The following is a 12,173-nucleotide window of genomic DNA, read 5'->3' as shown; positions in this document are numbered from 1 at the left end:
GGTGCAAATTTCTCGACCTCCGCTATCGGGTGGAGAAATGTAGGGTCCCCCTGAATAGGTCAGGCGTGCACTACACGCCGGAAGCGGCTACGAGGGTAGCGGAGTACGTGTGGAGTGCACATGGGGTTTTTTTAGGTTAGAGAATTCCCTCCCTAGGCCCGACAAGACGCCTCCTGAGACGCGGCAAGGCAGGAGTAGGCAAAATGCAACAAGGAATAACAATATTAATGTGCTAATAGTAAACTGCAGAAGCGTCTATAGAAAGGTCCCAGAACTGCTCTCATTAATAAACGGTCACAACGCCCATATAGTACTAGGAACAGAAAGTTGGCTGAAACCAGACGTAAACAGTAATGAAATCCTAAACTCTGATTGGAATGTATACCGCAGAGATAGGCTGGACAGTGAAGGGGGAGGCGTGTTTATAGCGATAAGAAGTGCAATAGTATCGAAGGAAATTGACGGAGATTCGAATTGTGAAATGATTTGGGTGAAGGTCACGGTTAAAGCAGGCTCAGACATGGTAATTGGATGTCTCTATAGGCCCCCGGGCTCAGCAGCTGTTGTGGCTCAGCACCTGAAGAATAATTTGGAAAATATTTCGAGTAGATTTCCCCACCATGTTATAGTTCTGGGTGGAGATTTTAATTTGCCGGATATAGACTGGGAGACTCAAACGTTCATAACGGGTGGCAGGGACAAAGAATCCAGTGAAATATTTTTAAGTGCTTTATCTGAAAACTACCTTGAGCAGTTAAACAGAAAACCGACTCGTGGCGATAATATATTAGACCTTCTGGTGACAAACAGACCCGAACTATTTGAATCAGTTAATGCAGAACAGGGAATCAGCGATCATAAAGCGGTTACTGCGTCGATGATTTCAGCCGTAAATAGAAATATTAAAAAAGGTAGGAAGATTTTTCTGTTTAGCAAAAGTGACAAAAAGCAGATTACAGAGTACCTGACGGCTCAACACAAAAGTTTTGTCTCAAGTGCAGATAGTGTTGAGGATCAGTGGGCAAAGTTCAAAACCATGGTACAATATGCGTTAGATGAGTATGTGCCAAGCAAGATCGTAAGAGATGGAAAAGAGCCACCAACAACCGAGTTAGAAAACTGCTGCGGAAGCAAAGGGAACTTCACAGCAAACATAAACATAGCCAAAGCCTTGCAGACAAACAAAAATTACGCGAAGCGAAATGTAGTGTGAGGAGGGCTATGCGAGAGGCTTTCAATGAATTCGAAAGTAACGTTCTATGTACTGACTTGGCAGAAAATCCTAAGAAATTTTGGTCCTATGTCAAAGCGGTAGGTGGATCAAAACAAAATGTCCAGACACTCTGTGACCAAAATGGTACTGAAACAGAGGATGACAGACTAAAGGCCGAATTACTAAATGTCTTCTTCCAAAGCTGTTTCACAGAGGAAGACTGCACTGTGCTTCCTTCTCTAGATTGTCGCACAGTTGACAAAATGGTAGATATCGAAGTAGACGACAGAGGGATAGAGAAACAATTAAAATCGCTCAAAAGAGGAAAGGCCGCTGGTCCTGATGGGATACCAGTTCGATTTTACACAGAGTACGCGAAGGAACTTGCCCCCCTTCTTGCAGCGGTGTACCGTAGGTCTCTAGAAGAGCGAAGCGTTCCAAAGGATTGGAAAAGGGCACAGGTCATCCCCGTTCTCAAGAAGGGACGTCGAACAGATGTGCAGAACTATAGACCTATATCTCTAACGTCGATCAGTTGTAGAATTTTGGAACACGTATTATGTTCGAGTATAATGTCTTTTCTGGAGACTAGAAATCTACTCTGTAGGAATCAGCATGGGTTTCGAAAAAGACGATCGTGTGAAACCCAGCTCGCGCTATTCGTCCACGAGACTCAGAGGGCCTTAGACACGGGTTCACAGGTAGATGCCGTGTTTCTTGACTTCCGCAAGCCGTTTGACACAGTTCCCCACAGTCGTTTAATGAACAAAGTAAGAGCATACGGACTATCAGATCAATTGTGTGATTGGATTGAGGAGTTCCTAGATAACAGAACGCAGCATGTCATTCTCAATGGAGAGAAGTCTTCCGAAGTAAGAGTGATTTCAGGTGTGCCGCAGGGGAGTGTCATAGGACCGTTGCTATTCACAATATACATAAATGACCTGGTGGATGACATCGGAAGTTCACTGAGGCTTTTTGCAGATGATGCTGTGGTGTATCGAGAGGTTGCAACAATGGAAAATTGTACTGAAATGCAGGAGGATCTGCAGCGAATTGACGCATGGTGCACGGAATGGCAATTGAATCTCAATGTAGCGAAGTGTAATGTGATGCGAATACATAGAAAGATAGGTCCCTTATCATTTAGCTACAAAATAGCAGGTCAGCAACTGGAAGCAGTTAATTCCATAAATTATCTGGGAGTACGCATTAGGAGTGATTTAAAATGGAATGATCATATAAAGTTGATCGTCGGTAAAGCAGATGCCAGACTGAGATTCATTGGAAGAATCCTAAGGAAATGCAATCCGACAACAAAGGAAGTAGGTTACAGTACGCTTGTTCGCCCAATGCTTGAATACTGCTCAGCAGTGTGGGATCCGCACCAGGTAGGGTTGATAGAAGAGATAGAGAAGATCCAACGGAGAGCAGCGCGCTTCGTTACAGGATCATTTAGTAATTGCGAAAGCGTTACGGAGATGATAGATAAACTCCAGTGGAAGACTCTGCAGGAGAGACGCTCAGTAGCTCGGTACGGGCTTTTGTTGAAGTTTCGAGAACATACCTTCACCGAAGAGTCAAGCAGTATGTTGCTCCCTCCTACGTATATCTCGCGAAGAGACCATGAGGATAAAATCAGAGAGATTAGAGCCCACACAGAAGCATACCGACAATCCTTCTTTCCACGTACAATACGAGACTGGAATAGAAGGGAGAACCAATAGAGGTACTCAGGGTACCCTCCGCCACACACCGTCAGGTGGCTTGCGGAGTACGGATGTAGATGTAGATATCCTTTTCTCATAATAAAGCTGCTTCGATTTCTGGATTACTTGCTTCAATATTTTGTATATTTTTCTTTGTAATGCATTACAATTCTAACATCAGAGCTGTTCCTAGATAGTAGATATAGTCTCTTTTTTGTCCCACATTATATCTTTATTCCTTGTGTAATCCACAGTTTATTTTTTGACTATTGTACAACTTGAGTTACCTTTAGGAAAAAACAATTTTCAAAAGTGGAGGTAACTTTATTAATGAATGCTTTGCATTTTGCATCTGAGTCAGAAGTATTGTAAAAATCTATCAAATTAATGACAGAAATTTCTTGAATTTCTCAAGTTTTTACTTATTTATTACCCTCCTGTACTCACATTTAATATTTTTTTTTTTTTTATCCTGACAAGTATCAACATTTAACATAAGATGCTGCATATCACGATCAGATGTCCATTTTCTATTGGTTTTGTGATATGTCTATTTTTCCCTAGATTTGTCTACAAAGATATTATCAATAGCAGTCTCAGAGCATTTACATATCCTAGTAGCAAAGTTCACAGTAGGAACTACATTGAATGATAGTGTTACTGACTGCAATAATTGTTCATTGACACAGCTTTTCAATAAATCAACATTAAAATCACCATCAACAACTATTTCCTCGTTTCTTACCATGAGATGGGATAGCACAGCTTCCAGATTTTTTATGAAGAGGTTAAACTTTCCTGAAGGTGATCAGTATATACCTACTATTATAAAGGTCTTATTATGAAATACTATTTCTGTTGCACAAGTTTCACAAAATTTATTAATACCAATATTCTTGAAACCAAAATAGTTTCTGACAAATGTGACAAGTCCTTCTTTCTCCATATTTTCTCTACAGAAGTAAGAAGCTAACTTGAATCCTGTAACATTTAACGTATCTATACCAGTGGTCACATGACGTTCAGAGGGGCAGATTATATCAACTGGTTTGCTCAACTCTTAATTCTTCAACACAAATAAGCTACTCAATAAGCTTAAACCTTAGTCCTCAGATATTCTGATGCAATAACAATAATTGATTTTGTGCACTGGCTGAATTACAGCTGGATGAACCTAATTTTCCTGCCAATTTTTGAGTATCTCTAGTTCCAATCAGAGGCTGTCTGCAAGAATTGTGTACTGTTTGATCAATGTGAGAGTCATTTTCAGACTGTCTCTGAACATCCTTTGTTTCTGCCCTCCCTACCCTAAAAAAAAAGTTTGATCTGTCACCTGTAACCACTGGTACTTTAGCAATTGTGACTGTGCCACTCCCCCCCTTTAGTTATTTGCTATTAGCCCAGACAGTTTTGTGATTAGAATAATTACAGCATGCAGAGAGGCATTCAAATGATCATTCTTCCCACACTCCATATGTGAATGGAACAGGAAGACTGGTACAATGGGATGTACCCTATGCCATGCACCTCATGGTAATCTGCAGAGTATATATGTAGATGTACACTATGTGATCAAAAGTATCCGGACACCTGGATGAAAATGACTTACAAGTTCATGGAGCTCTTCGTCAGCAATGCTGCAATTCAATACATTGTTGGCCCACCCTTAGTCTTGATGACAGCTTCCACTCTTGTTTGCAAACATTCAATCAGGTGCTGCAAAATTTCTTGGGGAATGGTAGTCCATTCTTCATGGAGAGCTGCACTGAGGAGAGGTATCGATGTTGGTCAGTAAGGCCTTACACAAAGTTGCCATTCCAAAACATCCCAAAGATGTTCTATAGGATTCAGGTCAGGACTCTGTGCAGGTCAGTCCATTTCAGGGATGTTACTGTCATGTAGCTTCTCCACCACAGGCTGTGCATTATGAACATGTGCTTGATCATGTTGAAAGATGCAATCACCATCCCCGAATTGCTCTTCAACAGTGGGAACAAGAATGCGCTTAAAACATCAATGTAGGCCTATGCTGTGATAATGCCATGCAAAGCAAAAATGGGTGCAATCCCCCTCCATGACAAACAGGACCACACCACCAATTCCGAATTTTACTGTCGGCACTACTCACACTGGCAGATGACGTTCACCAGGAAATCGCCATACCCACACCCTGCCATTGGATCGCCACATTGTGTATCATGATTCGTTACTCCACACAACGTTTTTCCACTGTTTAGTCATCTAATGTTTATGCTCTTTACACCAAGCGAGGTGGTGTTTGGCATTTACCAGCACGATGGGTGGCTCATGAGCATCCGCTTGACCATGAAATCCAATTTTTCTCACCTTCCACCTAACTGTCATAATACTGCAGTAGATCCTGATGCAGTTTGGAATTCCTGTGTGATGGTATAGACAGATGTGTGCCTATTACACATTATGACCCTCTTCAACTGTCGGTGGTCTCTGTCAGTCAACAGATGAGGCCGGCCTGTACGCTTTTGTGCTGTACGTGTCCCTTAATGTTTCAACTTCGCTATCACATCGGAAACTCGTAGTCACACTGGAAACAGTGGACCTAGGGATGTTTAGGAGCACAAAAATCTCACATACAGACATATGACACAAGTGACAAACAATCACCTGATCACGTTGGAAGTCTGCGAGTTCTGCATAGCACACTATTCTGCTCTCTCACAAAGTCTAATCACTACTGAGGTCACTGATATGGAGTACCTGGCAGTAGGTGGCAGCACAATGCACCTAATATGAAAAACATGTTTTGGGGGATGTCCAGATACTTTTGATCACAGTGTAGAAAACATCGAAGTCATCTATGCAATATATGATGACCGACTTCAAAGACTGTTCCATTGACTTGCATCATTCACTAGATCTGAATTTTTTGGACTACTTTATATTAGAACAGTAAACGACTGAGTGACAGTGAAGATGTGGATGGCTGTGATGCACGGAATCAGGAGGCATAATGTTACCACAAAACAAATTTGGAATGTCACTGTCAACAATAACTTGCACACAGGAAGACTTTCATATGGTTCAGATCAGGTAACTGTGGCATCTTTTACAAGTTGATTATCACCAATTATTGCCTATCAGCAATTATGAGGTGGTAGCATGTTTTCCTAAATACGCCCCCTCCCCCCGAATATTTTACTTTGGGTAATTCCATTGAAAATCATCCAATTTTTGCCAAAGTGGGTTGCATCATAGTTATAGATCTCAATGAAATTTGGTACAGTTAACATCTGCACTAAATTAAGTACATATATCAGGTATTGAAATGTGAGCTAGGCACTCCCAAAGTTACAATTTTTTAAAAAAATGCTCCTGTACTAAATCATATACCGTCAAAAGGTTGGTCTCATTTGAAGGGTAACACCTCTCCCTTTTAGAAGAAAGAAAGGATGTGTTGCAATGGTTCATGGTCCGGAAGTAATAAACAACCAAACAGCTACACAAGTTATCCCATTTTTGCAAGTTTCCAATATTTTTTATCTCATGTGTGAATGATAGTACTGAAACAATATTTGGTGTGTATAGAGAGGTGATACGGCTGAATTCGTAACACAAATTTGGCTGAGTTGCTTGTATGCACACACAGACTTTTTGGATTTTGAAAACTCCAAAATTGTCGAAAATCACTATGTGGGACCTCCCCAAATGCAACACATGCAAGGTCACAGCAAGCTGCACATCGCTTCACTATGTAGCTTGAATCTAAGTCTAATTACCCTCCAAAATATCTTTGTGTTAATCTAATACATAACTTTTTTCATTGTAATCTTTAACAGTGAGTACGTGTTGATAAGGACAGTATTGTAAGTGCCACAGAATTTGACACAAGAGACCCATTATTCCGCAAAACATTCAACCTGAATTTGTAGAAATGATATGTTTCACACTCTAAACACATCAATCATTATCTAAATACAAAGTTACATACGGAGCACATGCGTCGAAGATCAGTGCCTTTCCTCACTTGGATTGCTGAAAGTTGTTAAACAACTGGAGTATTTCAATTTCAGTTGCCCTGCCCAGCACTTACTGTCTGCCTGTTATAATGCTTGGCACAATATTTGGTTTTAGAATGTCCCCTAGTTTCACCCATCTGACGTATTTGGTTAAAAATTAAGCTTTAGCTGGTCCAGGTGGATGCAAATACTTCACTGGAAGATCTTGGTTCTTTTCAGAACAGTCCATAACAAAGGCAAGGTACTAAGAACCGCCTGATATCCTGCAACGATACTACTTGGTAATGTGCTGAAGACCGTTGTTACTCTGCATTGTGTGAGAGATAATCCATATCATATCTCACGGAGTATGTAGTTGAATACATCTTAACATCCTTTCCATCAGACATAAAATGGTGTTACTGTCTTGGGTTGGAATTGTCCTGCACTGATCAAATCTTTCATTCACCAGCACCGCACTGTTATTTTCCATGTCTTCTGAGGACACACAAAAGAACTGAATACCCTTTATCTCTTGTGAAGCAAATTCAAAAAGTGCTTGTGCAGTGAGGATTGGGTGATGGAGTTCTTCAAACCTCCTCCTGGCAGCCAGACTTTGGACTGTCCCCCCAACTCCATCACAGGCACTCTTCCCGTAGCTAGTGGCAAAGAAATACCACTCAGCATAAATTCTGAAGTCCTCAGAATGCAATGTCAGATTTTTTAAATTTTTCCAGTTTTTATATTGAGATGATGCTCCCTCTGAAATGTAGTGAATTTTTCCTAAGTGTGGCATTGCATCTTTTATATGGGGAATAATGGTTTTCTGGTACTAATGTACTGCAGCTATTGAGCGAATGAGGTAGCCTAGTGACTTTATGCACATTTTCTTTGCAATTTATGATGCTGACCCTGATTTTGGTGGAAAAACTACAAAAGGATGCACTGTGGCCTGGGATTGCTGCCAGTGAAATTCTTGTGCTGCACCTTGTACAATAAATGAGTGATTCTCAGAAAAAATTCCAATCACAATACACTCTGTTGGGCCAAGTATTTCTTTCAGTGAAGCTAGATAAAGTGATTGCTTACCATCCACCAACGTAGTAATGACGCCAGTAGGAGCTCTCTGATCAAATCAAATCAAGTCTCGTCCACAGGATGTACAGCATTCCATACCACAATATTTGCACTCGGCACTCATTTCACAGTCACAAATATGGACTGGCGATTGCTAACTGGGATGGAACTCATGACCCACAAAAGAAGCTATTTTACGTAAAACATACATAAAAATCTTTCCATAAATCCCATCTAGCAACACTCTACAGCAAAATGAGCATAAGGTAATAAACTAATTTTACTATTGAGGCTCCATAAAAATGGAGAAAAAATGTGAAATTTTAAACTTATTTACAGTCTCTGGGTACAGAGTTCTCTTACACTGGCATATGTCAAAGGTGTGAGCAATCACAGCATATGTTAAATAAGTCATTTCTATTTTGTGTCATCCTTTACATTTACTATAAAGCTAGACAGCTCAGGCTCCTTGACATAATGCACATTTTTATCACTGTAATGGCAAATAACCCACTTAACAGACCTCGTTTATAAATCAGAATTAGTATCAACAACAACAACAGGTTGTTTTACAACATTTAGGACAACTGATTACATGGATACTTTCCAACTTTTTTCAGTTCTGTCTTCATTGCTTTACAGCACTCTAATTTCATACTACCTTAGGCAGCAACAATAAAATACAATGGTCTTTTATTCCTACGCTGTTAATCATTTTATAAGTAAAACAAAAGGAAAGACTTGGGAGAAAAAAAGTTTCATGTAGGCGTCTGTAAAATGCTCATTTTAGACTTACGTTGTAGCATCATGGACTATCACTTGATCATCATTGCCAGCAGAAAATACTCTGCTGGTTGTGCTGTCAAATGCCAGGCAAAATATGTTACTTATATGATTAGCGCGCATTACAGATGGGGTTCCGATGCTGTGGAGAGCATGTTCAACATTCCAAATTAAAACTCGTCGATCATCTCCTCCTGTAACGTAAATTATATTTTATTCTTATGTTCCAAAATTATGCACAGAAGGGTATTCAAACAATACATCCATTTTTTTTCTCACCGGACACTAAAAACTTTCCACTGTTAGAAAACTCTATGGCATTCACACAGCCGTAATGAGCAAGTAGATCTTTCCTGTAAAGGTTAGTGGCTTTATTGAGACGCTCTCTTAATAGCCGCCTTTTTACATTTATCCGTTCGTCGTACTGCCTGTTCAAAACATAACGTAATGGACATGAAGGCGATGGTCTAGCCATAGTAGTTAAACGTAGATCCTGCCGCAGAAATAAGATCTATAAAGGCGATTTTCTCAACTGCATTACGTCAGTTGGACTAGCACTTGCTTGTGAAAGTTCTTATGGCATTTCACATGTACCCCTACCCCATACATTGAAAGAAAAGCTAACCACCCTTCTGCACAGAACAGCTGTCAGTTTGTGAACTCTATGCTATCATCTTTGTTGACACTTCAGGCAAAGATACGGATTGTACGGGCGCGAATTATTAAACCGCGAAGTTCCCGTAAAATTGAATATTCAGTTCGCAAACGTTTGTATGAGATATCTTCCGATACAGGATCGCTCCCCTTAGTTAGGGAAGTGTTCTATTTAATGAATGTGATAAATTAGCTATATCATCGCATCCGATTTTGACCTGAGAGATACTAAATTACAAATTACTCGCAATAGACTCGGACATAAATGATCTCTAAAGACTTCTTTGCAGCAGTAGCTGTCTCAAGAAAATCTTGTTACCCTATCAATATGAGATTTTAACCAATCTCCAATTATCAATATATAATGTGTTAATTTATGGGGTAACGATTTTAATACAAGCCAAAATCTCATTCTGGTAACTTCCACACTTCTTCCAAATCATTACTGTCTTAAGGCCTATATTTCTTTCAATGGCGAATAGAAATAAGGAGTCAAAACTGACAGATAGTACTGCATAAGTGGTAAACTACATAAATGTTGATCCTATTCTAGTTCACTTCCAGCTCATCCTTCAGCAAGTATGAAGTAAGTCATTGAGTCAAATTTTTGTCTACCGATTATGTGGTTAGAACAAAACCTAATTCGAATGTGTATTTTTGTTTACCTTGATTTTTCTCAAGAACCCAAAGCATTTTAGTGATCGAATTTGCAACGAAGTTTACATAGTCGTTTATCAGCATGTGTTCTAGGTGATTAACAAATATAGACACTTTCAGAAAGTTTCTACAATATACTATTCCTGTGACACGTTAACAGGATTACTCAAACTTATTTTTGTGGTTAGTACTTGATTTTGATTCGTGGCGATGTCAGACAATAAGAACCGTACAAGACGAAACAGTATGAGTATTAAAGTTTACAAAAGTCTATATTATCTTTGTATCATTGTTCTTTGATAGTTTAATATCCGTTCTACGTTTAACTCGTACTTTATACATGTGTTCAGTTAATGTGTATTAATTGTGAAAATAAAATGTACAGTGCATTCAAATCCAGCGTACATCCTTTTATTGAATAGGAAATCATAAATTTCCCACAATGGAAACCCCGAACTTCACGATTATCTTCTACAAGTATCTAGTACAAACTATTCGCAATATGACTTCCAGCAACTCCGCTCCTGTAAAAGAAGAACCTCAAACTACACACCAAGATTCTACTACAGCAGCTGCGGCAACTGCAAGAAACGGCATTCACATGCACAACAGGAACGTAAAGATTTCACCTGCGGTAGTCTGCTCAAATACATATTATTCCACCCATGTATTAATTACAACATGCATGCTGTTGTCGTACTAGTTACATTAATGAGTAAGATGCAAGGAGTAATTACGGAAAAAGTAGCGTAGAGGAATACAGAGAGGAAAGTAGACACAAAGGGTATTTATGTGCTTTGCCTCACTGTGTCTGCATCTTCACACAAGTAATAAAAAAAGAAAAAGGAATAAATATATCATTAAATATTACTAAATGTTATTGACTATGTGTATGAATACACATTTTTGTAGGATATAGTACGATTACGTTATTAAAAAATGTTCTGTACTTATTTGTATCTTTTGGTCATCAGACTTCACTTACATTTTAATTGTAGCTGCAGGTGGCGGACTCCGAGAACACCGACGCTTGTCGTACTCAAAAAAAATCTCCTTATATGTTGTTCTCTTCCCTGCAATAAATAAAAAAATACTCGATACTGTTGTTCAACATAATATTGTTCACGCACACATATGACACATAGAGGTCACAGTACTTCATATCTAAAATCGCACATCTTCATCGTCCTTCTACATACAAGAGAGTAAAAACAAAAAACAAACTGTACAAAAATTGAATGTTTTTTCTTTCATTTGTATGCACCTTACCACACACATTCATAGTTAACGCCTTTACCAACTCTTTGGCCGCTTGGTGTTTCATTTTTCTTTCTTTCTTTTTAATAAATTTTAACTTTATCCTGGGGGGTCTTTCATCATGTACTTACACAACTGCCCCCACGCTATATGTTGACATGGTATGGATACGTACAGTGTAATTTTTCATTTTCTTACATTTGTCGATAGGGATTGATGCCTTTTATTGTTGGCTTCCTTTTTTATTTAATAAAATGGATGTCAATTTATCCTATTTAGGTTAGAATTCTTCAAGAAATTTAACAGGTTATATACATCATATGGCAGTCCATTAGATATTTGAATTTAGTGCGCTAACAATAATGTTCAGTTTACTTCATTCTCGCTGCCATGTTTCACGCTGGCGCACTGGCTGATTTGGTGGCTAAGAGCTAAACGATAACGGTCAATATGCTAGAAGCTACCGTCGCACGTGCTTGCATTCGCTTTCTTATTGTTGATTTCACATTATGTATCTCACTTTCACCTGAGTATCACATATTGAAGAATTTCTGTGACGTTTATCTTCATTATGGGCGCAATTGGTTTGTGCTTATTGTTCAGAATCCGACGCTTTGGCGGAAGATCTCCATTTTTACTGCCATGGGATCATTATGACCCGTCATATTCGCATTTTCAGAGTAGAGAACCTTGACCAACAGCGTCCATTGATGAGGTAAGTACCGGCTTGAACAACTATAGTTCACTTGTTTCACTTGTCAAAGTGTCAAGTGTTGTGAGCCACGATACTCAGAAATTATTTGGTTGTTCACGCATTTTCATGTCATCACACTTGACCGTTCACTTGTT

The 12,173-nt window shown here is 39.3% G+C and overlaps 1 protein-coding gene across 1 annotated transcript in view; it reads right to left on the bottom strand.

Annotated features, from left to right (window-relative positions):
• Positions 1-9,449, bottom strand: part of LOC126268027 (DDB1- and CUL4-associated factor 5-like) — a 125,374-nt gene extending 115,925 nt beyond the window's left edge. The window contains exons 1-2 of the mRNA XM_049973447.1: positions 9,036-9,449; positions 8,770-8,950 (exon numbers count right to left, since the gene is read on the bottom strand). Of these exons, the coding sequence (XP_049829404.1) occupies positions 8,770-8,950; positions 9,036-9,231 (377 nt within the window). The 5' untranslated portion in view covers positions 9,232-9,449. The remainder of the gene's footprint in view (positions 1-8,769; positions 8,951-9,035) is intronic.
• Between the last annotated feature and the right edge of the window lie 2,724 nt (positions 9,450-12,173).

Source organism: Schistocerca gregaria, chromosome 4, assembly GCF_023897955.1.
Source record: "Schistocerca gregaria isolate iqSchGreg1 chromosome 4, iqSchGreg1.2, whole genome shotgun sequence".
Lineage (NCBI taxonomy): Eukaryota > Metazoa > Arthropoda > Insecta > Orthoptera > Acrididae > Schistocerca > Schistocerca gregaria.
This window is presented reverse-complemented; position numbering and strand designations above follow the sequence as displayed.